The sequence below is a fragment of the Mercenaria mercenaria genome, chromosome 3 (assembly GCF_021730395.1).
Source record: "Mercenaria mercenaria strain notata chromosome 3, MADL_Memer_1, whole genome shotgun sequence".
In the NCBI taxonomy this organism is placed as follows: domain Eukaryota; kingdom Metazoa; phylum Mollusca; class Bivalvia; order Venerida; family Veneridae; genus Mercenaria; species Mercenaria mercenaria.
In genome coordinates this window covers 65,896,924-65,923,405 of record NC_069363.1, presented here as the reverse complement: position 1 = coordinate 65,923,405, position 26,482 = coordinate 65,896,924, and the positions used below count along the sequence as shown (strand labels likewise).

The window sequence follows — 26,482 nt, the reverse complement described above, 5'->3', positions numbered from 1 at the left end:
AGCCTCAATGTCAGTCACCCATTAGACTGAAAATGTGAAATCCAGTCAGGGGTTACGGAGATGGGACAGACATTGGGAAAACAACTATTATATTATTATTATTATTATATAGGGTAGGATTTTTTCAAAAAATTAACAACATACATCTCGAAAGTTAGACAAGGCATTCTCATCCAGCTCATCTGTTAACCAATCTGGAACTTCATCTCCATCATCTGAAATGTATACAATGTACCTATTACCATTGGAAGCAAGTTTTATTCCTAAAGAATGAACTCCTATGCTGTTGTACAGGTAATACTGTCTGCATTAACACCATAGCTTATCACTTTCATCTCCAGAATTAAGGTGTATCATTAATATCAACAAGTAATACTTGGCATGCCTGTGGTCCATAAGCAAGTCTACTGACTAGTCAGTATTGTGTTACTTGGACAGATGTAGTGCTGAGATCCATATTGCATTTCTGTATGTGTGCCCAGTGTGTCATTAAGGTTTGGCAGTATATCACAGAAATGTTTGGTAAAGGAACATTTTTACCAAAAATCTGTCTAATACATGTTTTACCTTCGCCAACAATAAATTCCCCTTATTGAATGTACGCACATATTGAGTGTACAATGAATAATTTATTAGCAGGCTTTATTTCACCTGTATTGAATGTATGTGCACATTGAATGTACAATGAATAATTAATTAATATGTGACGGTGCGTGTGTAACAAGCGTGAGTGCCACAAATTGATGGACAGGTAACTGAACACTATTTTTTTGCTCCCCGAAAGAGATTAGTCTGTCCTGTACCATTGGATACTTAAAATATTCTCAAAAGTTGTCCCCCTTCATAAAATAATGCCATTTGTAAAGGAAATAAAAGTAAACAATTGTTTAAATCAATGTTTAACCAAATTATGTGAAGTTTAAGCACTGTGACATTATTGCAATTGAATCAAAACGAAAACATGTACCAGTTCTTTAACAAGAGCTGTCCGTAAGACAGCTAAGATCGACTATTCGAAATACTGTCCCAGAAGCAGGAAAATATTACCCAAAAAGGTTATATAAATATCAAAAAGAGTTTTAAGTTCAAAAGGGGACATTATTTGACCAAAATGCATATCAGAGTTATCAGAGTTATGGGACTTGGTGCTATCAACTAGTTTTATAACCCCGAAGGCACATGTCAAGTTTCAATTCAATATCTGCATTAGTTTTGGAGATAGTAACTTGCATGTAAAACTTTAACCAGAATTTTCTAAGTCCAAAAGGGGTAATAATTTGCTCAAAATACATGTCAGAGTTATGGGACTTGACCCAAATCTATAATTATGCCTTTTAGTAATAGCTGTATGTACTTGCACGCAAAACTTTAACCAGAATTTTTTAAGTCCAAAAGGGGGCATAATTTGGCCAAAATGAAGGTCAGAGTTATGGGACTTGGTGCTATCAACTAGTTTTATAACCCTGAAGACACATGTGAAGTTTCAATTCAATATCTGCATTAGTTTTGGAAATAGTAACTTGCATGTAAAACTTTAACCAGAATTTTCTAAATCCAAAAGGGGGCATAATTTGCTCAAAATACATGTCAGAGTTATGGGACTTGACCCAGTGAGGTTGGTAAGTGATCTAGAAAAAGAAACAAGAGGGCCAAGATGGCCCTAGGTCGCTCACCTAAGAAACACACCATAACAGTGTAAAACATGTTTGACCTAGTGATTTCATGGAAACAAATATTCTGACCAATTTTCATTAAGATTGGACCAAAAAATTGGTCTCTTGCGATAAAACAAGCATTTTCTTAGATATGACCTAGTTTTTGACCCTAGATGACCCATGTTCAAACTCGACCTAGATTTTATCAAGGCAATCATTCTGACCAAAATTCATGAAGATCAATTGAAAAATACAGCCTCTATCACATACACAAGTTTTTTCTTTGATTTGAGCAAGTGACCTAGTTTTTGACCTCAGATGACCCATATTCAAATTCGACCTAGGTTTCATTAAGGCAATCATCCTGACCAAATTTCATAACAAGAGCGCCGCCAAGCGGGGCAATATACGCCCAAAGGCTTACATCATAGGATGGGAGCAAAATTTTAAGAACTTGACTGTTGTAGCCCCAAAGGACTGGAACAACAAAAGGAAAACTTTAAAAAACAAATCTAAGTCCACAAAAAAAATATTCAATGTCTACAAAAGAATCCTTATCAGGTACAGGTATGTAAAAATACACCTTAAAATTGGAGGTACCATCCATGTTGTACCACAGAAAAGTGGTCTCGGTTTTTCCCTACGGCCAATAATAAAAAAGTTTCAAAGTAAGCTATTTATAGTAACATAAAAGGGAAGTAATTCAAAAAAAAAATTACTGTAAGTACAAAAAAGAGATCTGCCAAATAAAAACAAGAGCACTGCAATGCAGAGCAATATACACAAAGCAAAGTCATATATGACCTTTGACCCTCAAGTGTAACCTTGACCTTGAAGCGAGTCATCCGGAACATGCGCTCTGCACATCGTTACAATGTGGTGAACATTTGTGCCAAGTTTCTTTGAAATCCTTCCAGCAGTTCAAGAGTTACAGAGTGGACACGAAACAAACTGACATGAATTTTGACCCCTAAGTGTGACCTAGACCTTGCAGCAAGTCATCCGGAACATGCGCTCTGCACGTCGTCTTGGTGTGGTGAACATTTGTGTCAAGTTTCTTTGAAATCCTTCAAGGGGTTCAAGAGTTACAGAGAGGACACGAAACAAAGTGATTTGACCTTTGACTCCTAAGTGTGACCTTGACCTTGAAGCGAGACATCCAAAACATGCGCTCTGCACATCGTCTCGGTGTGGTGAACATTTGTGTAAAGTTTCCTTGAAATCCTTCAAGGGGTTCAAGAGTTACAGAGCGGACACGAAATTGCTAACGGACAGACGGACACCAGCGTCATAACATAATACATCCCTTCGGGCGTATAAAAATCAATTGCATACAGAAGATTTTTCTTTAATTTGACCTAGTGACCTAGTTTTTGACCTCAGATAACCCATATTCAAATAGCTGTATGTACTTGCACGCAAAACTTTAACCAGAATTTTCTAAGTCCAAAAGGGGGCATAATTTGGCCAAAATAAAGGTCAGAGTTATGGGACTTGGTGCTATCAACTAGTTTTATAACCCCAAAGACACATGTTTAGTTTCAATTCAATATCTGCATTAGTTTTTGAGATAGTAACTTGCATGTAAAACTTTAGCCAGAATTTTCCAAGTCCAAAAGGGGGCATAATTTGCTCAAAATCATGTTAGAGTTATGGAACTTGACCCAGTGAGGTTGGTAATTGACCTAGAAAAAGAATAGATAAGTTTCAAAGCTTTATGCCTTTACATGATAGCTGTATGTACTTGCATGCAAAAACTTAACCAAGGTGTGACGCCAACGCCGACGCCGACGTCGACGCCAGGGTGAGTAGAATAGCTAGACTATTCTTCAAATAGTCGAGCTAAAAATACCGCCCTATTGCATACACAAGGTTTTTCTTTGATTTGACCTAGTGACCTAGTTTTTGACCCCAGATGACCCATTTTCGAACTCGGCCTAGATTTCATCAAGGTTATCATTCTGACCAATATTAATAAAGAATAATTGAAAAATACAGCCTCTATCGCATACACAAGGTTTTTCTTTGATTTGACCTAGTGACCTAGTTTTTGACCCGAGATGACCCATTTCCGAACTCGGCCTAGATTTCATCAAGGTTATAATTCTGACCAATATTCATGAAGATTAATTGAAAAATACAGCCTCTATTGCATACACAAGGTTTTTCTTTGATTTGACCTAGTGACCTAGTTTTTTATCCGAGATGACCCATTTTCGAACTCAGCCTAGATTTCATCAAGGTAATCATTCTGACCAAATTTCACGAAGATCAGTTGAAAAATACAGCCTCTATCGCATACACAAGCTAAATGTTGACGGACAGACGACAGACAGACAGACGCCGGACATCGAGTGATCAGAAAAACTCACCTGAGCATTGCTCAGGTGAGCTAAAAACAAGTGAATGAAGTATTGCCATGCAATACAAAGTCCCCTACTGGAATGTACCTAATTTTCTCTTCTGCAGTATAACATAATGAACTGATATCTGTCAATGATGTATGAACAATATTGTACTATATATACAATAAAATATAACAAAGCACTTGGATTAAAATTTGCATAATTTATATAAAAACATACAGTTGTTTTCATTTGGAATTTTTTTTGGGCCAAGTATACAAAAAGTTATCATAAAAGATATTTATAGTAAAAACAAAGTGAAATTAACCCTAAAAAAAAAAAAAAAAAATCTGTAAAATATAAGTCCACAAGAAACTCTTTACCAGTAGAGATAGATCAAAATACACCTAAAATTTGGATGTACCATACATGTTGTACCAAAGAAAAGTGGTCTCAATTTTTCCCTATGGCCAGTAATAAAAAAGTTACAATATAATCTATTTATAGTAATAACAAAGGGACATAATTCTAAAAAAGAGTGTGCCTCATAGTGGTGAACATTTCTGCCAAGTTACATCAAAATCCCTCCATGCATGAAGAAGAAATGCTCCGGACAAAGTCATTCTTGAATTTGACCTTTAACCTCTAAGTATGACCTTGACCTTAGACCTAGAGCCGGGGCTTTGCGCACAACATCTTGTCTCATCCAGGGAAATGTTTGTGCCAACTGATATTTAAATCCTGTTTTGCATGACAAAGTTATACACCGGACAGGAAAAAAATCCTATTGACCTTTGATCTCAAAGTGTGACCTTGACCTTTAAGCTAGGGTTCTTGGTGTTGCGCACGACATGTCGTCTCATCATGGGGAACATTTATGCCAAGTAATATTGTAATCCCTTGATGGATGACAAAGTTCTGGACCGGACAGGAAAATAACCCTATTGACCTTTGGCCTCCAATTGTGACCTTGACCTTTGAGCTAGGGGTTTGGATTTTGCGCATGACATGTTGCTTCATCATTAGGCACATTTGTGCTAAATAATATCAAAATCCCTTCATGGATGGCAGAGTTATGGACCGGACAGGAAAAAAGCCCTATTGACATTTGACCGCCAATGGTGACCTTAACCTTTGAGCAAGGGCTCCGGCATTTGCGCAGGACATGTTGTCTCATCATGGGGAACATCTGTGCTAAGTAATATTGAAATCCCTTAATGAATGACAGAGTTATGGGCCGGACACGAAACAGACCCTGTTCATGCCATGATAACATTTGACTGCTAAGTGTGACCTTGACCTTTGAGCTAGGGGTCTCAAAGTTGTGCATGACACATCATCTTATTATGAGGTACAATTGTGCCAAGTGATATTAAAATCCCTTCATGGATGGGAGAGTTATGGACTGGACAGGAAAAAAGCCCTGTTGACCTTTGACCTCCAATTGTGACCTTGACCTTTAAGCTAGGGGTCCGGGTTTTGCGCACGACGCGTCGTCTTATCATGGGGAACATTTGTGAAAAGTAATATTAAAATCCCTTCATGGATAAAAGAGTTATGGACGGAAACACGAAATTGCGGACGGACGAAATGACAGAATGACGGAATGACGGAAAAGCACATTCCTATAGTCCCCGAAACTGGTTTTCAACCAGTAGGGGACTAATAAGTTTCAAATCTATATGCCTTTTAGTAATAGCTGTATGTACTTGCACGCAAAACTTTAACCAGAATTTTGTAAGTCCAAAAGTGAGGTTGGTAACTGATAGGGGTGCGTATCGATCAAAATGATCGATATGATATCTGTATCGATACAAAATGATCGATATTTGATATATCATATGATATTTTCTTACGGAAGAATAACAGAGTACACTACTGGATGCACATACCATTAAACATGGTTTAAAACCCTGTAAAATATCTATTAAAATAGGAAAAACTGTTAATTAACCCCATTAATTCTTGCATCACTTTATTTAACAGGTTTCACAATATTAATGGGTTACATGTTAAAATACAATTAAAACATCCATTTTTAACCATGAATCATGCCATTAAAAATTTAGTTTGGTAGCTAAAATAGTTAATGGCTTTGAAAAAATAGTGAAATTCTGTATTTTTTTTTTAATTTAACAGGATTATTTATGGCCCTTACATGTGATTTAATACCCATTAAATGTTCAGGTTGTGTATGATTTCATTTAAGAGTAAACTTAATGGCCCTTAACAGCAATGTAATGCCCATTAAATCCTAAATTCTGTAAAATGTGATTCATATATATTTTCTTTTTGGTTTTTGGCTTGCTCTCCTATTGAATGCTTATAATTCCAGTCTCATATTGTTCTAAAATGGACTTTAATCACAATAAATACATACTACGCACACATCGTCTATAATATATCATGATGTTATATTTAGTTGCATTGAAGTTATTTCCCCTTGATGCAGTTATGCCATTTTTTTTCAAATGTTTGGCGAATTGTGTTCCTAAAAAAATCGGATTTATTTCAAAGAAAGTCGGATGGAAACGTATTAATTTATTTGATAACATCAATCTACAATATTTTGGTAAGAGTAAATACGTATTGATGCATGCCACTTTTTCTGTTCTTTGTTTTTCTTGTCCAAATAATCAGCATTTGTATAAGAAAATGGGTGGAGTAAGGAATTTACATTATAAAATGTGTTCAGACTAGTTTAGATTTTCAAATTCTTGAGTAGAAACTAAGGTTTATAGAGAAGTGAACAGTACACATAATTGTGAAGATTTACAGTCTGATTTAAATTCATTTGGGGCATGGGCAGATCAATCGCATCTTTGTTTCAATGAATCAAAGAGTGTGATACGCTTAATTGGAGATGGGAGAAGCTACTTGTGATGCAATCCCTCAAACATTACCCATACAGAAGAAAAAGGCCTTCTGCGTACTCTTGCTGTGTACATACAGCGTATATGATGCGTACATGATGTGTACTGAAATCAAGGGCTTTAAATAGTACGCAGGATATACACCGCACATACACCGATAGTACGTTTGTAGTACACTTTTGACATGCAAATGAGCTCTGCCGCGTACTACTTGCTGCGTACATGCTGTGGACTACATAGTACACAGGATGTACGCTGGAGGAATTTAGTATGCGGGAAATAGTACGTAGCATGTACGCGGCACATACACTTTTCACATGCAAATGAGCCTGCGGTGTACTACCCCTGCGGCGTACATGCTGTGTACACCTGCGGCGTACATGCTCTGTACTCCTGGCCCGAGTCCTGCGGCGTACATGCTGTGTACTCCTGCTGCATACATGCTGTGTACTCTTGTGGCGAAACTCTGTGATAATGTAAATTCCTTACCCCACCAACTTTCGTATGCAAATGCTGATCATTTGGACAGAAAAAAAAAGAAAAAAGATAAGTGACATGCATCAATAAGTATTTACCCTTACCAAAATAATGTAGATTGATGTTATCAAATAAATTAATATGCTTTTCTTCATCCACTTTTCAATGAAATAAATCAATTTTTGTAGCATGTAATTTGGTAAACATTTGAAGAAAATGGCATAACTGCATCAAGGGGAAACAACTTTAATGCAACTAAATATAAGTGTTATGATTTATTATAGACGATGTGTGCGTAGTATGTATTTATTTTGATTAAAATCTATCTGAGAACAATCAAGGACTGGAATTATATAAGCATTTATACACTTTTACGTCCGTAAAAAGTAGCACACCAAAAAATTTCGGATTGATTTTTTCCAATGGGGCGAGCGCAATTAGCCAAAAACGTTCTGAAAATATACGAGCGGCAAATCCGATGAACAACTTTTTAATTTGGTGAGGCCTTAATGAGTTAACATAATGAGCATTAAAGCCTTTATAAAACATGATAGAATGGTGTTTTGCTTAAGAGTATTCAAATAACAGAGGGAGCTATTAATTCTTCTCAATCCGGCGCTGTTGAGGCATTATCTTGGTAATTATTTCATGTATTACAAAATGTAATGCAACGAAGTTCAAATAAGGCTTTTCAATTATCCAAGTTAGAAAGCTCCAGGATTAATTCAAAATGAAAAAGAATATATTTTTACACTGCATGCAAGGTGCAGCTCAGAAATCATGTACAAATCCTTCCTGCATGAAGTGTACTTCAGACTTTTACCTAAAAAAATTCGAAGTATAAACACCAAAAGAAAATGAACAAGTCCCTCCCGCGTATATGAAGTTTACTTCAGACTTTAACTTATAAAAAAAAAAAACTAAGTATAAATGCCAAAAGAAATTGTACAAGTCTTTCCAGCATATATGAAGTGTACTGCACAAATTTCAAAGTATCTGCGGTGTACATGCAGTGTACTATTTTCTTGTACAAGTCTCTCCTGCGTACATGCAGTGTACTCCTTAAATTTTCAGAGTCTGTGCTGCGTACTTGAAGTGTACTAGTGACCTCCTGCGTACATGCTGTGTACTCGTCGAAATAGTGCGCAGCATGTACGCGGCATGCGGTGTATGTAAAATGTACTCCTCTGGCATACTACTGTGTTCGCGGCATATAGACAGCAAATACGCAGCATGTACGCCACAGAGGCTTGCTTCTGTAAGGGTAGCTCTTAGCTGTACAGTGCATGCATGTGAGCACAAAATACTGAAGTACAGCTAAATTGTGATTGCCCATTGTGCGCTGACATTGTCATCAACAGTTGCTTTTTTAATACACCTGATGCCTAATGTCTGTACCAATAAAAACTTGGTCAGAATGTTTGTCAATATTATAATGTTGAATAGTTAAAACTACCCACATGGTCACTTAATCTATTTGTTTGTTTGTTATGGGTTTAACGCCGTTTTTCAACAGTAGTTCAGTCATGTAACGGCGGGCAGTTAACCTAACCAGTGTTCCTGGATTCTGTACCAGTAAAAACCTGTTCTCCGCAAGTAACTGCCAACTTCCCCACATGAATCAGAGGTGGAGGACTAATGATTTCAGACACAATGTCGTTTATCAAATAGTCAGGGAGAACATACGCCCAGCCCGAGGATCGAACTCACGACCCCACGATCCGTAGACCAACGCTCTTACCTACTGAGCTAAGCGGGCGGGCTCACTTAATCTATTAAACCTGTACCTGTAAACCCTTCTCAGTACAACTCAATACAATACAATGTCCATTTATTTTCTCATTTTATATGAACATATGACAGAATAAGAATACAATATAACAAATGTTTGTACGAGGCTGTTACAACTTACATGTGTTTACATAATTTACAAAATAATAAGAGAAAAAAGAAGAAACAAATATTCTTCTAGCGTTTTACAAAACAGTACATATTTATAGATACTATTACATGTGTAGTAATACGTAGTTTAAATCAATACGGCAAATATTAATATGAAGTTGATTAAGATGTCTAATTCTGAAGGCAAATTTTCATGGCCCTTAATTTGATATACAATTAAAATATTATAAACCCATTAAAATTGAATCTGACATATTTAATGCAACCATTAATCAATTTTTTAATAATTAACGCCCATTAACAGAGTATTAAAAAAATTAATGGCCCCATTAGTTCTTACTAATTAATGGGGAATTAAGGGGTAATTTTTAATGGCACATTAATTTCATGCCAATTAAAAATTTTCATGGAGTTTTAAGGAGCCTGTTAACTTATTTTAATGGTTTATTTTAAGCAGCTTTTCATGGCCATCAAAGTCATTTTTAATGTATGGCATTAAAACTATGGTCATGAAAATCCCATTAAATAGTAAGAAGTAATGGATGAATTTTAATGGTGACCTGTTAAAACTCTGTTAAAAACCTTTAAAAAAAATTAAGGCCAATTTCATGACCCGTTTAATGGCATGTGCATCCAGTAGTGGTACAAGATCATTATAGTAATGCAATATGAACTTTATTACTAGTATTGATTTATCACTTTTAAGGTCGGTCTATTCTGAGACAAAATCACAGGACTTGGATACATTTTTCTTTAGGAAACAGAGGCAAGCATGTTAGAATTGTTGTTTTACCTTTCTTTAATTAACTATTTTGAAGAAATAACTAGGAGCTGATTCAATATTTGAGAATGGTATCTTTCAAAATGCCATGAGCTTCTCAATTCAAACCTATAACAAAAGGTGTGATAGTCATTTTGTTATGATCAAATGCCAGTAATTACCGGCAATTAGTGTGTCACCTCTGTCAATTTTGTTGTTCACAGTTTGATCTCGGTTAAAAATAATTCTTGATCTTTAATAAGTATCATAAATTTTTTGATTTATTAATATTTCTTTAATCAAAATACTTTTAAATTTATATGAAATAAATTTTGTTTGAAAGAAAATTAAACTATTCGATCTTTTACGGAATGTAACGGCAATCTAAGAATTTTAGATTTTAGCTGTGACAGCGCGGAGAGTAGTTTCCCTTTACCAAAATGGCAACATTCGGAAACATACTTGTTTTGAAGTTGGAAAATCGTCTATACCTGTGTATTAGTAGTCCCGGGGTTAAAAAAACTGCGCATTATACATAGGTTTCTAAGGTAATGAGGCCATTTACCATGTAGTTAGCTTTTGATTGATATTTTGACCGATACAGGAACGTTTGATCCGATGTATCGATCGAACCCTGAATACCGGTATTCCATACATATTGAGAACCGGTACGTACCCCTAGTAATTGACATAGAAAAAGAAAAATAAGTTTCAAAGCTATATGCCTTTGAATGATAGCTGCATGTACTTGCAAGCAAACACTTAACTAATGTGTGACGCCGACGCCGACACCAGGGTGAGTAGAATAGCTAGACTATTCTTTGAATAGTCGAGCTAAAAATGGTTAGTGTTTAAAGGCACTGAACTGTTCAGAAGTATACATGGCCCCTTAATGCAGTCCTTTTCCAGAATTCAATACATATGTGAGCAAACTGATGATGGATTTGTAGACTTTATATAATTATATGTTTTATATGCTGTTTAATTTTCATGTAAAACAACTTTTTCTTTCAATGAATTGATGATGTTCGAATTTTTTTTCAAAAACCTGGACCTGACTCTTATATTATAAGTAATTCTCTTGTACAAATACTCTTGTTTAAATATATATACATAATATTATGTCAGAGAGTAATAAATATGTTTTTCTAGAGGGTTTTTAATAGATGGAAATTAAAGTTTTTGAACCTGGCAGCGCACAATCTAGCACAAGATATTTATGTATATATACTAAGTTTCAACCAAAAATGGTTTAACAAAACTGCGACTATATTTGCCTACTGACCCTGACCTCAAGAACAACAAGTGTGCCAGACTGTCACAAATATGCCTGTCATCGAATTTGGCCAAATTCAAGGGCCATAATCCTAGAGTGCCTGGGGCGATTTAGGTGGTTATCGAACTTGGCCGAGATATTATGCCCACAAACATTGGTTGCAAGTTGGGTGAAGATCAGATGAAAACTGTTCGCCTTAAGAGAGCTGACAAGGCTTAATTCTCAGTTTTTTCGAGTAATTCAAGGGCCATAATCCAAGAGTGCCTGGGGCGATTTGGGTGGTTATCAAACTTGGCCGAGATATTATGCCACAAACATTGTCACAAAGTTTGGAAAAAAAATTAAAAATCTTTAAAAATCTCTGAAAGTTCAAGGCCTAGGCCTTTGATATTTGGTGTCTAGCATTGCCTAGTGGATCTCTAACAAGACTGTTCAAATTATGCCCCTGGGGTGAAAAGAGTTATATAGGAAAAAATACTTCAAAAATTATCAGATCATATATCCTAGACTGTTTAATTATAATTACTTGATAACCCCAAGTGATAACTGTCACCTAACTATGACCTTGACCTACTGACCTACTTTCTTGTTTTTTTAAGATACAGCCTAGAAATTTGAATGACATATACAATTTTGCACACCGCTCTTAAAACTGACTTTCATTGACCGTATTTGTGACCTACTGACCTACTTTCTTAATATTCTAGCATTAGTTTGACATTTGAAACATGTAGCTCATATTGCAACTCAGGTGAGCTATCCAGGTTCATCATGGCCCTCTTGTTTGATACAGATTTATTACTTTGTTCATGACAATTGCTACTGAATAATGCTGAAATCACAGATTTTTCAGAAAATTGGCACTTCTGCCATGCTCATGTAACATAGAAATGTTTTTAGTATTGATCACTGTCAAGGACAATAAACATTTTGACCACAGGTCCAGCTTCTTTCACAGAATTTATAGTCATTTTTTTTTTTTGTGATTTAAAGTTGAACAGCTTCCCACATTGAAAATTTCAGATTTGTTTAGAAAATTAGTTAAAAACTAAATTCAGCTAAAAACTGAAGTTTTCCCATCGGGTATTTTCTTTAATAATGAATAAATCATCAAATATTGCATGCAGATGAGATAAAACAACACTTCTTGTTGAAAGAAAGCTTGGAATTTACTCCCTGGAATGGGAGACTCGGTTTTTAGGCTATTTTTGGGAAGAAGTGAACCTTCTCCTTTAACAGTCCTTAAGCCCAAAATTTCTCAAGTAATTCAAGTTTCATGAAACTGCTGGACAGTCTGCCTGACAAAAGTCTGAGAAACTTATAATTATGGTCTGACTGAGATCAAATTTTTCATAATTCATGGAAAAGGTATTCCTAATGTAGCAAAATCCAACCGAAATTGACGGTTTATAACCATGGTAATTCATGGTTTAATTACCATGGTAGTTTATGGTCATGGGACAATGGTTTACCATGGTTGACCATGACTGTGGTAATTGGCACCACAGTCATAAAACATGGTAAAAAGACCATGGTCAAAAACCATGGTCAACCATGGTTGTGGACCAGTCAACCATTGTCCACGACCATGTTCAACTGTGGTGATTATTTACTATCAAAAACTGTACAAGTATGAATTTCGTTGAAAGAGTCATGAAAATATATGACAATTGCAGCCTATGTCTTTTTTATTTGTCATAAAATTGCTAACATGAAAACAATTATAGTCAGACTTATTAAGAAAGTACCTTTGAATCTGTCTATAAATGCAGGAAAACTATTCTATAAATAGGAAAACTTTTGTAGACAAAATGCAGTCAGGCGTCTATCTTGACAAGTGTGACAAGGTGGGCCGATGGTCTAGTGGTAGGTAACACGCTTGACTGTCAATCCAGAGGTCCGGGGTTCGAATCCCGGTCCAGGCACTGGAAATTTCTGAGATGCTCTTGAGTGTCTTCCACCTAACTAGAGGCCTGTACTGGTTCTTCCCAGGAAAGACAGCTTCGCGTGTATCGGTGCTATACACCGGGCACGTTAAAGAACCAGACTGTCTATTCGCAAAGAGCTAGGCTAAGTTAGCCAGACACGTCTGTATCTAAAATATTCTCTCTGTCTGTTCTGGGGGCTTTATCTCACTCTGTGTCCCTCTGGTCAGATCACTCTGTGTCTGTACTAGTATAGGATGAATTTCGCGCCCTGTGTGGCTGCGTCTGCTATATGTTTATCATATATATATATATATTATATATGTTTATCATGAAAAGGGCGCTATATAAATCTGGTATAATAATAATATAAAAATTACTAACATGACCAAGGTAGACCATGGTCAAACTGTTGATCATCTTTTCTGACCATGGCCAATCTTATCTCTCCATGGTCGACCATGGCCAAACGTGCTCCTGACCATGTTTTCACCATGGTATTTAATGATTGACCACTTTTAAACTTGATCAACCATAAAAAAAACGTGGTCATCATTTCACCTGGGAAGTACATAAATAGACTCAGTTAGGATGCTGAAGGGTATTGATAAATATCAAAACGTCGGTAACATTTTTCCGTCAAATGAAACCACCCCTCAACAAATTTGGAATGCATGCTAATTAGTGAAACTGTTTGTCGCTGGAACTGGTACCAGACCTGTTTGAAATCTGTTTGACATATCAGATGACTGGTAATTGATTGGAAACCATTTTCAGCCTTAAGGTTGACTTACTGTTCCAATAAATCTGTCCTAACTAAATGCAATCATCTATTGAAGATTTAGGCATGTTCTTCACTTATTGACAGGTAAAGTTTTTCAGTTTCCAGATCATTGTGACCCGAAAACCATAGAGGGTCATGTCACGGTTCCCGCTGTCGGTCGCTAATGGTGCCAAATAGTAAATTCTGGCACTAAAAATCTTCAGCTGGCGAAATTAGTGGTGCCAACAAAAAAATACGGCCAAAATTAATTGGCGATCTGATCTTTCTCAGGGACATCAATTTCTTATACTGTGCACCGGAAATCCATGCAAGGTAAAGTATGCGCGTGATCGATTATACATAATGGGTTGTTTAAATCACCTGTATGACACTTGGGTATGTTTTGAGTAGCAAGTGACATTTTGGAGGTCAAATTAATTGTATAATTGGATTAAGTGACGAGTTTAATTACCCAGCTGATTAGATAATTATGCATGTGACGTTGGTTAATGGTATTTGTAGCAAATTTAAAACAATGAAAGAAATTAATTAATGTTGCTCGTTATGTTCCCGACGAAGTTAAGTGGTATCTAAATTACTCAAATAAATTTCAATAACTGTATACGTGTAACTTTGTATCTCAATCAGAATGCCTGTAATTATTATTGTATCCTAAAAAGTGGTATGTCATCTCTCACAGACAATTGGCTCTAACTTTTGAGCCACTGGTGCAAACTTTTTCTGATTGGCAAATTTGTTTGGGGCAAAGTGAAATTGACCCAGAGCAAACCCTCATCCAATGACTACAGGCTTTGAAATTTGACAATTGTACACTTAAGCATTCTCCACGTACTGACCAGAAACCAAATTGTCTACTGCCTTTCTGACTGACAAACCAATGCAAGCAACCTATCTTTAACCTTTACTTTGCTAAATTTCTAAAATGGACCGGTCCATTATAAAGTTTTGGCAGTACCACTTGCTATTCAAGGGGGTGTTTACTAAAAATTTATAGACTGAAATAGTGCAGACCAATTTGCAGGCTGGCCTTAGTCTGCACTGGTCGCAAAGGCAGAATTGCTCGCCGCCAGCAGGTTAAAGGTTAATAGGTGCATACTTACTTAAAATATATGCACCAAGAATGTAATGAACTTACCATGTGTTGACTTAATGTCAGTTTCACATGTTGCTTTCTTATCTTGGGCTTTAGCTTCACTGATAGATATACTATTACGGTAACTACTCCGCCGTCTTTTGCCTTTGTTTTTGTCTTTTTGTTCATTCTGAAATATGACATAAAATAACAATGGTGCTTTTGAACAGTTTTAGAAAATGTGGCACTTTTTACCACTTTGTGATCATCGAGTGGCAGCCACAAGCTAACAGAGGCACTGAACTATTTACGTGGAGTCCCACTGTAGATAATTTCACTTTATTATATTATACCCATATAAACTCTGTCAAAAATTCGGATTGTATTTCAAAGGCAGAAAAAAATCCGTAATGTACCTTTTGTATTGTATGTTGCCAGACTACTTTCATTGAATATGCATGAGCTGACAAAGTTATATAGACAGTGCACACAAAAACATCACTCATTTCATTTTTAAACATCAACAAACATTTAAGATTTCATTTTATTACAAATAAACATAAAAAGGTATAGGTATATGATAAATGGGTCATTACAACAGTAGCTAGATCTGGGATTTTTCACTGCTCCAAAGCTTTGGAATTCCCTTCCTGTTTGATCAGGGAAGCTCACACACTAGCTGCTTTCAAAAGCCTGCTGGAAAACCCACTTCTTTGTACAACATTTCGTTAACTGATCAATACATTTTTTTCTTCTCATAAAAGAGTGTAACCTAGGGTCAGTTAAATACTTTTAAATATGTATGTATGTTTGTCTTGTTTTATCTATATGTTTTACATTCATGATTGTCGTTAATGTGAAATGCATTTTTTGTTTGTGCTGAATGCGTATTTGTTTGTATTGTTTGCAATTTATTCTGTAAAGCACTTTTGAACATGTACAATGTCATGTACATGAAAAGAGTGCTAAATAAATGTGGTATAATAATAATAATAACATGAGCACCGCCTGGCGGGTGCTGACGCTCATCTGATTTTTTTTTTGTATAATAGAAAAAGTGTCCTACCTATGATTTTCTAAGTCTAAAAAGGGCCATAATTCTTACAAAAAGCAAGATGAAATTATGTTTCTTGATGTACATAGTCAGCTTATGATGGTGAACAAGTGTTGCAAGTTTCAAAGCAATAGCTTGAATAGTTTAGGAGAAAAGCTGACCTAAACATAAAACTTAACCAATAAATCTGATATTTTCTAAGTCCAAAAGGGGCCATAAGTCTTGCAAAAAGCAGGACAGAGTTATGTTTATTGCTGTACATGGTCAGCTAATGATGGTGAACAAGTGTTGCAAATTTCAAAGCAATAGCTTTGATAGTTTAAGAGAAAAAGGTGACCTAAACATAAAACTTAACCAATAAATCTGATATTTTCTAAGTCCAAAAGTGGCCATAAGTCTTGCAAAAAGCAGGACAGAGTTATGTTTCTTGCTATACATGGTCAGCTTATTATGGTGAACAAGTGTTGCAAGTTTTAAAGCAATAGCCTCGATATTTTATGAGAAAAGCTGACTTACACATATTACTCAACCAAGAAAACTGATTTTCTAAGTCCAAAAGGGGCAATAATTCTTGAAAAAAGCAGGATGGAGTTATGTTCCTTGATGTACTGGGTCAGCTTATGATGGTGAACAAGTGTTGCAAGTTTCAAAGCAATAGCTTTGATAGTTTAAGAGAAAAAGTTGACCTAAACATAAAACTTAACCAAGAAATCTGATATTTTCTAAGTCCAAAAGGGGCCATAAATCTTGCAAAAAGCAGGATGGAGTTATGTTTCTTGCTGTACATGGTCAGCTTATTATGGTGAACAAGTGTTCCAAGTTTTAAAGCAATATCTTTAATAGTTTATGAGAAAAGCTGACTTACACATATTACTCAACCAAGAAAACTGATTTTCTAAGTCCAAAAGGGGCAATAATTCTTGAAACAAGAGCTGTCACTTATGGTGACAAATGTCCCCGCAGCGTCTTGACCTTTGACCTGGTGACCTTGACCTTTGACGTGGTGACCCCAAAGTCAATAGGGGTCGTGTACTCAAAAAGTACTATTAGCAAATGAAGTTTAAAGGTCCTGGGTGCAGTGGCTCGCGAGTAAAAGAAGGGGCAATAATTCTTAAAATAAGAGCTGTCACTAATGGTGACAAATGTCCCTGCAGCGCCTTGACCTTTGACCTGGTGACCTTGACCTTTGATGTGGTGACCCCAAAGTCAATAGGGGTTGTGTCAGGGCCCTCGTTTGCCGATTTTTGGGGCCAAAATTCGGCCCCATTCCCCCCTCGAAATAGTATGTTTTTCCCCCCCAAGTATAGAAAAATTCCCCCTCGAAAGAAAAAAAAATCGATACCCAATAGTCTTAGGAGCCCGGTCCGGGAGATTTTCAAAAGACGCTCAAAGGACCCGGCATGATAATTGCCTGTGCGTCACTCGGGACACGGAGACATTTTCCTTTGATAATCCTTCCTCTTATCAGTCATTTCCTAACTATGTCCACGATAAACACGTGTATTCAAAATAAACACTCGCGGTCATGCCCTCCTGCCTTTGATCTTCTGCTAAATTCCCGCCCTTTATCCTGTAGACATGCCACGCTGATTTTTCTTTATCAGCAAGTTACGTCATGGCGAGTGCACATAGGTAATGAGAATCAATGAAATGGTAACATTAATTGATAAAGCGTTACCCGTATTGAGCCTGCATACTGTCAAAAAAGGCGCCAATTATTAAATTATCGTAATTAAGAGACCAGCTGAATACCGAGCATGTGAAAAGTGTCCTGCAAGATTTCTTCATGCAAACTTTAAATTAGATCATTGTTTAATGATTGTACCTTAACTTCAACGAGAAAATCCACAAATTTAAATGAATTTGGAAAGTAAAAATAAGTTTAGAATGTCCATTCACGATTCTAATTACACCCGATGACATATGCAATTTTTCCAAAATTCACTAAGAAAACTTGACTTTCAATGCAATTTTTAATGAAAAGTAGCATCATTATTTGAGGAACTATCTCTGGTTTTACCTTAGTGGACCAAGTAACTGGCAAAAAACAACATTTCAGACGACATTCCAAAAGTGTACCAGTATCCGGATAGTATGTTTTTGGATACATTTTTACAGAGTGTTTTAGCACTTTTCTGCTAACAAACAAAAATATCGAAGAAAAACCTCATCAAATTAAAATGAATTTTGATAAAAATTTATTTACATTATGAGATTATAATTATGACCTGAAACAGAAATTGTTATTATGCTGTAACATGTTCTTGGTTGTTGTAGCTATTAATTACGCAGTATTACTTTATAAGAAAATATAGTCAATTGTATCGATGTGTTGGGGCAGGACTCTTGTATTTTGAAAAAGGACACTTCAAAATTTGGACCCAAGGGTCCCGGGACTCTTGGGTTTTCAGGTCTACCCTTACAGAAGCAAGCCTCTGTGGCGTACATGCTGCGTATTTGCTGTTTATATGCCGCGAACACAGTAGTACGCCAGAGGAGTACATTTTACATACATCGCATGCCGCGTACATGCTGCGTACTATTTCGACGAGTACACAGCATGTACGCAGGAGGTCACTAGTACACTTCAAGTACACAGCACAGACTCTGAAAATTTAAGGAGTACACTGCATGTACACAGGAGAGACTTGTACAAGAAAATAGTACACTGCATGTACACCGCAGATACTTTGAAATTTGTGCAGTACACTTCATATAAGCAGGAAAGACTTGTACAATTTCTTTTGGCATTTATACTTAGTTTTTTTTTTTTATAAGTTAAAGTCTGAAGTAAACTTCATATACGCGGGAGGGACTTGTTCATTTTCTTTTGGTGTTTATACTTTGAATTTTTTTAGGTAAAAGTCTGAAGTACACTTCATGCAGGAAGGATTTGTACATGATTTCTGAGCTGCACCTTGCATGCAGTGTAAAAATATATTCTTTTTCATTTTGAATTAATCCTGGAGCTTTCTAACTTGGATAATTGAAAAGCCTTATTTGAACTTCGTTGCATTACATTTTGTAATACATGAAATAATTACCAAGATAATGCCTCAACAGCGCCGGATTGAGAAGAATTAATAGCTCTCACTGTTATTTGAATACTCTTAAGCAAAACACCATTCTATCATGTTTTATAAAGGCTTTAATGCTCATTATGTTAACTCATTAAGGCCTCACCAAATTAAAAAGTTGTTCATCGAATTTGCTGCTCGTATATTTTCAGAACGTTTTTGGCTAATTGCGCTCGCCCCATTGGAAAAAATCAATCCAAAATTTTTTGGTGCGCTACTTTTTACGGACGTAAAAGTGTATAAATGCTTATATAATTCCAGTCCTTGATTGTTCTCAGATGGATTTTAATCAAAATAAATACATACTACGCACACATCGTCTATAATAAATCATAACACTTATATTTAGTTGCATTAAAGTTGTTTCCCCTTGATGCAGTTACGCCATTTTCTTCAAATGTTTACCAAATTACATGCTACAAAAACTGATTTATTTCATTGAAAAGTGGATGAAGAAAAGCATATTAATTTTATTGATAACATCAATCTACATTATTTTGGTAAGGGTAAATACTTACTGATGCATGTCACTTATCTTTTTTCTGTTTTTTTTCTGTCCAAATGATCAGCATTTGCATACGAAAGTTGGTGGGGTAAGGAATTTACATTATCACAGAGTTTCGCTACAAGAGTACACAGCATGTATGCAGCAGGAGTACACAGCATGTACGCCGCAGGACTCGGGCCAGGAGTACACAGCATGTACGCCGCAGGAGTACACAGCATGTACACCGCAGGGGTAGTACACCGCAGGCTCATTTGCATGTGAAAAGTGTATGTGCCGCGTACATGCTGCGTACTATTTCCCGCATACTAAATTCCTCCAGCGTACATCCTGTGTACTATGTAGTCCACAGCATGTACGCAGCAAGTAGTACGTGGCAGAGCTCATTTGCATGTCAAAAGTGTACTACAAACGTACTATCGGTGTATGTGCGGTGTATATCCTGCGTACTATTTAAAGCCCTTGATTTCAGTACACATCATGTACGTATCATATACGCTGTATGTACACAGCAAGAGTACGCAGCAGGCCTTTTTCTTCTGTAAGGGTAGTGGAACCCCTGGTTTTACTGATCTGTATAATACGCTCGTTTTTCAGTTCGCCGGATGCATGTTGCAAAGTTACTTCCCTTTGAAAAAAAATGTTGCATAATGCACATCATACAGTAAAAAGATCACGGATGCAACTGGGGCGAAATGCGCAAAAATAGATTTGCATAATGCACATCATACAGTAAAAAGATCACGGATGCAACTGGGGCGAAATGTGCAAAAATAGATTTGCTTTTTAAGCAGCATGCTCTCAAAAAACAAACTACTGTCACGGACACCACTGTTTCATCAGGGCCAGACATGCACAATCAGGTAGATACGATGAAAGGAAGCCCTGCTCCGGCTGCAGCTGAGACAATGTCCGTGGATACTGCTAGTGCTTCCGTTAATGACGACATGTGAACCTCGACTGGATGTCACCTAACTGATTTAATAAAAGAAAATAAAAGTTGCCTGTTTTCAATAGATTATGTTCTGTGCAATACTTCAGATATATTCACATTAGTTTGATATCTGTAATACTCAATTGACTTTAATTTAAGGGGTTATGATCAGATGTCATATCTCCAGAATGAATTCCCCCCTCTCTTGAAAACGACGCGAAATTCCCCCCTCCAAGGGCCCCGGCCCCAATCCCCCAAAATGTAGAGAGGGCCCGGTGTCATATCTCCAGAATGAATTCCCCCCTCCCTTGAAAACGACACGAAATTCCCCCCTCCAAGGGCCCCGGCCCCAATCCCCCAAAATGTAGAGAGGGCCCTGTGTGTACTCAAAAGTACTATTAGCATGTGAAGTTTAAAGGTCCTGGGTGCAGTGGTTCGCAAGTAAAGTGCCTTCATGCAAAAAGTTAACATTGACCCCTGTGACCTTGACCTTTGACCCCAAAGTCAGTAGGAGTCGTGTACTCAATGAGTACTATCAGCATGTGAAGTTTGAAGGTCCTGGGTGCAGTGATTCACGAGTAAAGTGCTCTCATGCAAAAAGTTAACATTAACCCCTGTGACCTTGACCTTTGACCTGGTGACCCCAAAGTCAGTAGGGGTCGTGTACTCAATGAGTACTATCAGCCTGTGAAGTTTGAAGGTCCTGGGTGCAGTGGTTCACGAGTAAAGTGCTCTCATGCAAAAAGTTAACATTGGCCCCTGTGACCTTGACCTTTGACCTGGTGACCCCAAGTCAGTAGGGGTCGTGTACTCAATGAGTACTATCAGCTTGTAAAGTTTGAAGGTCCTGGATGCAGTGGTTTGCGAGTAAAGTGCCTTTATGTTAAAAAATAACGTTGGCCCCTGTGACCTTGACCTTTGTCCTGGTGACCTCAAAGTCAGTAGGAGGTGTGTACTCGATGAGTACTATCAGCACGTGAAGTTTGAAGGTCCTGGGTGCAGTGGTTCGTGAGTAAAGTGCCTTCATGCAAAAAGTTAACGTTGGACCCTGTGACCTTGACCTTTGACCTGGTGACCCCAAAGTCAGTTGAGGTTGTGTACTCAATAAGTACTATCAGCACGTGAAGTTTGAAGGTCCTGGGTGCAGTGGTTCGTGAGTAAAGGGCCACAAAAAGTTAACATTGGCCCCTGTGACCTTGACCTTTGACCCGATGACCCTAAAGTCAGTAGTGGTCATGTACTCAATAAGTACTATCAGCATGTGAAGTTTGAAGGTCCTGGGTGCCGTGGTTCGCGAATAAAGTGCCTTCATGCAAAAAGTTAACGTTGGACCCTGTGACCTTGACCTTTGACCTGGTGATCCCAAAGTCAGTAGGGATCGTGTACTCAATGAGTACTATCAGCATGTGAAGTTTGAAGGTCCTGGATGCAGTGGTTTGCGAGTAAAATGCCTTCATGTAAAATGTTAACGTTGGCCCCTGTGTCCTTGACCTTTGACCTGGTGACCCCAAAGTCAGTAGGAGTCGTGTACTCGATGAGTACTATCAGCATGTGAAGTTTGAAGGTCCTGGGTGTACTGGAACGCGAGTAAAGTGCTTTCATGCAAAAAGTTAACGTTGGACCCTGTGACCTTGACCTTTGACCTGGTGATCCCAATGTCAGTAGAGGTTGTGTACTCAATAAGTACTATCAGCATGTGAAGTTTGAAGGTCCTGGGTGCAGTGGTTTGTGAGTAAAGTGCCGCAAAAAGTTAACATTGACCCCTGTGACCTTGACCTTTGACCTGGTGATCCCAAAGTCAGTAGGGGTCATGTACTCAATAAGTACTATCAGCATGTGAAGTTTGAAGGTCCTTGGTGCAGTGGTTCGCGAGTAAAGTGCCTTCATGCAAAAAGTTAACGTTGGACCCTGTGACCTTGACCTTTGACCTGGTGACATCAAAGTCAGTAGGGGTTGTGTACTCAATGAGTACTATCAGCATGTGAAGTTTGAAGGTCCAGGGTGCAGTGGTTCGCGAGTAAAGTGCCTTCATGCAAAAAGTTAACGTTGGACCCTGTGACCTTGACCTTTGACCTGGTGATCCCAAAGTCAATAGGGGTCCTGTACTTGCTGAGTACTATCAGCAAGTGAAGCCTGAAGGTCCTGGGTGCTGTGGTTAGTGAGTAAAGTGCCTTCATGCAGAAAGTTATTGTTGGCCCCTGTGACCTTGACCTTTGACCTGGTTACCCACAAGTTAGTAGGGGTCATGTTCTCAATGAGTACTATCAGCATGTGAAGTTTGAAGGTCCTGGATGCCGTGGTTCACGAGTAAAGTGCCTTCATGCAAAAAGTTAACGGTGGCCCCTGTGACCTTGACCTTTGACCTGGTGACCCCAAAGTTAGTAGGGGTCATGTTCTCAATAAGTACTATCAGCAGGTGAAGTTTGAAGGTCCTGGGTGCAGTGGTTCGCGAGTAAAGTGCCTTCATGCAAAAAGTTAACGTTGTGACTGACGAACGAACGAACAAACGGACATGCCTCCCTTTGGGGGCATAAAAAGCAGGATGGAGTTATGTTCCTTGATGTACAGGGTCAGCTTATGATGGTGAACAAGTGTTGCAAGTTTCAAACTCAAAGCAATACCTTTGATAGTTTAAGAGAAAATGTTGACCTAAACATAAAACTTAACCAATAAATCTTATATTTTCTAAGTCCAAAAGGGGACATAAATCTTGCAAAAAGCAGGATGGAGTTATGTTTCTTGCTGTACAGGGTCAGCTTATGATGATGAACAAGTGTTGCCAGTTTCAAAGCAATAGCTTTGACAGTTTAGGAGAAAAGGTGACCTAGCTAAACATAAAACTTAACCAGGCAACGCCGACGCCGACACCGATCAAGTGATGACAATAACTCATCATTTTTTTTCAAAAAATCAGATGAGCTAAAAATGATAATCACACTTGGTGCTTGCATGAATCATGAGATTCTATCTGACAAAATCCACTAAAGCTGAATACAGCATCCCAGATCAGCTACTGTTATATTGATTTCTACATATTTCATATGTGGTATACTTTATCCTGAAAAATATGTATGACATCTTAAGCAAAGATGGCTTCTACTGCCTGTGCTGTAATTAACCATACTTGGCAAAGGTACTGCTACAAATACCTGTAAATATAATTAAACCTATCATATATCTTTTGTCCACTAAATTTCAGGAAACTTTGCCTCCAATCTGGGCACACATACTTTTTCAGCTGGGGACAGACTGTGTTAACTGGAGTCAGATAATAAAGGGAAAAACAAGAGCTGTCTCCATAGGATGACACATGCCCCCGATGGCACTTTGAATGAATATATAGTTATGGCCGATGTTAGAGTTTAGGACCTTTGACCTACGGAACTGGGTCTTGCGCGCGACACATCGCTTTACTGTGTCACACATTCATGCATAGGTATTTTAAAATCCATGTATGAATGACAAAGATATGGACCGGACACGCCTATCAATGCACTATCATGAAAAATGACCTTTAACGTCTAAGTGTGACCTTGACCTTTGAGCTACAGACCTGGGTCTTCATGCGACACGTCGTCTTACTGTGGTACACATTCATGCCAAGTTATTTGAAAATCCATCCATCGATGACAAAGATATGGACCGGACACGCCCATCAATGCACTATCCTTTAACGTCTAAGTGTGACCTTGACCTTTGAGCTACGGACCTGGGTCTTTCGCGCGACACATCGTCTTACTGTGGTACACATTCACGTCAAGTTATTTGAAAATCCATCCATCGATGACAAAGATATGGACCAGACACGCCCATCAATGCACTATCCTTTAATGTCTAAGTGTGACCTTGACCTTTGAGCTACGGACCTGGGTCTTTCGCGTGACACGTCGTCTTACTGTGGTACACATTCATGCTAAGTTATTTGAAAATCCATCCATCGATGACAAAGATATGGACCGGACACGCCCATCAATGCACTATCCTTTAATGTCTAAGTGTGACCTTGACCTTTGAGCTACGGACCTGGGTCTTGCGCGCGACACATCGTCTTACTGTGGTACACATTCATGTCAAGTTATTTAAAAATCCATCCATCGATGACAAAGATATGGACCGGACACGAAAATTGCGGACAGACTGACAGACAGACTGACAGACCGACAGACGGTTCAAAAACTATATGCCTCCCTTCGGGGGGCATAAAAACCTACAAAGAGATAAAATTTTATCCTCAGTCCATTGATACTAATTGGTAGCTGTTATTTACTCAGTGTAAACATTGATTTACTCAGTGTAAACAAATGACATCCATCACCTATTCATTTTGGCCATGTTCACCAAAACACCTTGTGTCATATTATAAATCACAGGCACTGGTTTGTGTTTTTTTTTCTCTCTCAAAAATCCATTTCTTGACACAAATGTAGATCAACTGTATATAGTTTTACTTTATGTTAGGCAAGTAATAAAAATTGATGATCAAAATGCATGTCTCAGTATCATATACAATAACAAAGTGAACTATGTGAGCATAATGTTATGGAAAGTTACTCGCATTCTTGTAGAACTTGAACAGAACATGAATAAGTCTCTACAGATGAAACATTTTGGTTACCTATTCCAGTTAGCAGACATGTTCCTCAGCAGCTTTTATCACTTTGTTTAACAAGCTGAAATCACTGGGGGATAACTGAAACATTTCATCCATGCAGACTTGTACTGTAAATTTTGTAGCAATTTATATCATCAGTCTGGTATCTAGGGAAGCTTTTAAATGTTTCCAAAGTGCAGTCGTGCATGTAGAGGCTGCAAATGTATAAACTCCGACTTTGGCATGTTCTACAAGTATCCTCGCAGTATGGGTTTAGGTGCACATAAGGGGTAAAGTAGTAAGACCGTTCTTTAATCAATCAAGATTGTAAAAATCTATTTCAGACAACTAATTGAGTCCTGCACTTGTGTTTCATGTAGAAAATGAGAAAATTATTCTATGAAAACTTGCATATTTCTTACTTTTAAATACATGGACCCCATGTCAGAATATTTTAATACTGGGGTATATGAACTGGCACACCCTTAATCAAATCTAAATACACTGATATTTACAGGAAATCTACTAGTTATTTCAAAGGAATTCATGTTACTTTTATACCTGTATCATTTAAAGATGAATTTATGGTGAATTAAGAAAAAAATATTTAAAAAGAAAACTGAACATGTTGTAAATAATTAATTATGCCAGTAAATAATAGGAATTACATCCTCTTTGAAATTAATCTAATCAGACAAATTAAAAGCTTAACTGAAAGAAATTTTGGTGTCTTAATCACTTTTTATTTGAGGAAGATAACTGCATAAATAATTTGAAACTTGAGAAATATTTTTTTCAGAATTAAAGATAAAAGCTAATAGTATACCCAGTCACAAAAATTTAATATTTTTCTGATTTGTTTATAAGGAGATCAGAGAATGCCACAGGTGTGTGAAATCCCAATATTTTTCATCTACTTGCCCGCAGTCAAATTTCACTCGTCCGGATTTCTAACAAAGCCTGCATTAAACTTCCAATTATTCCTTATTTCGGGCAAGTGTTTTTATGATCTACAGGCAGAAACAAAAGCAAACATAATACAGTGTATTACTGTACTGTGACAAAACAAAAGCTATCAATACTTTTGCCTGCATACAAGGCTGAAGTCGCATCCGTGAGGCTGGGGAACCTTCAACAGATTCAATACAACAAAATTGCCATACCGAAATTTTGCCCGTAGACTGCTGAAATGATCTTACTCGTTTAGCATCGTACCCGCGATCTCTCTGTGCTTTTGATTTTTGTTTTTACC

General features: G+C 37.4%; 1 protein-coding gene across 1 annotated transcript in view; it reads right to left on the bottom strand.

Moving 5' to 3' along the window:
* Nucleotides 1-26,482, bottom strand: part of LOC123524514 (uncharacterized) — a 105,087-nt gene that overhangs the window by 70,298 nt on the left and 8,307 nt on the right. The window contains exons 2-3 of the mRNA XM_053538812.1: nucleotides 15,133-15,259; nucleotides 145-215 (exon numbers count right to left, since the gene is read on the bottom strand). Of these exons, the coding sequence (XP_053394787.1) occupies nucleotides 145-215; nucleotides 15,133-15,259 (198 nt within the window). The remainder of the gene's footprint in view (nucleotides 1-144; nucleotides 216-15,132; nucleotides 15,260-26,482) is intronic.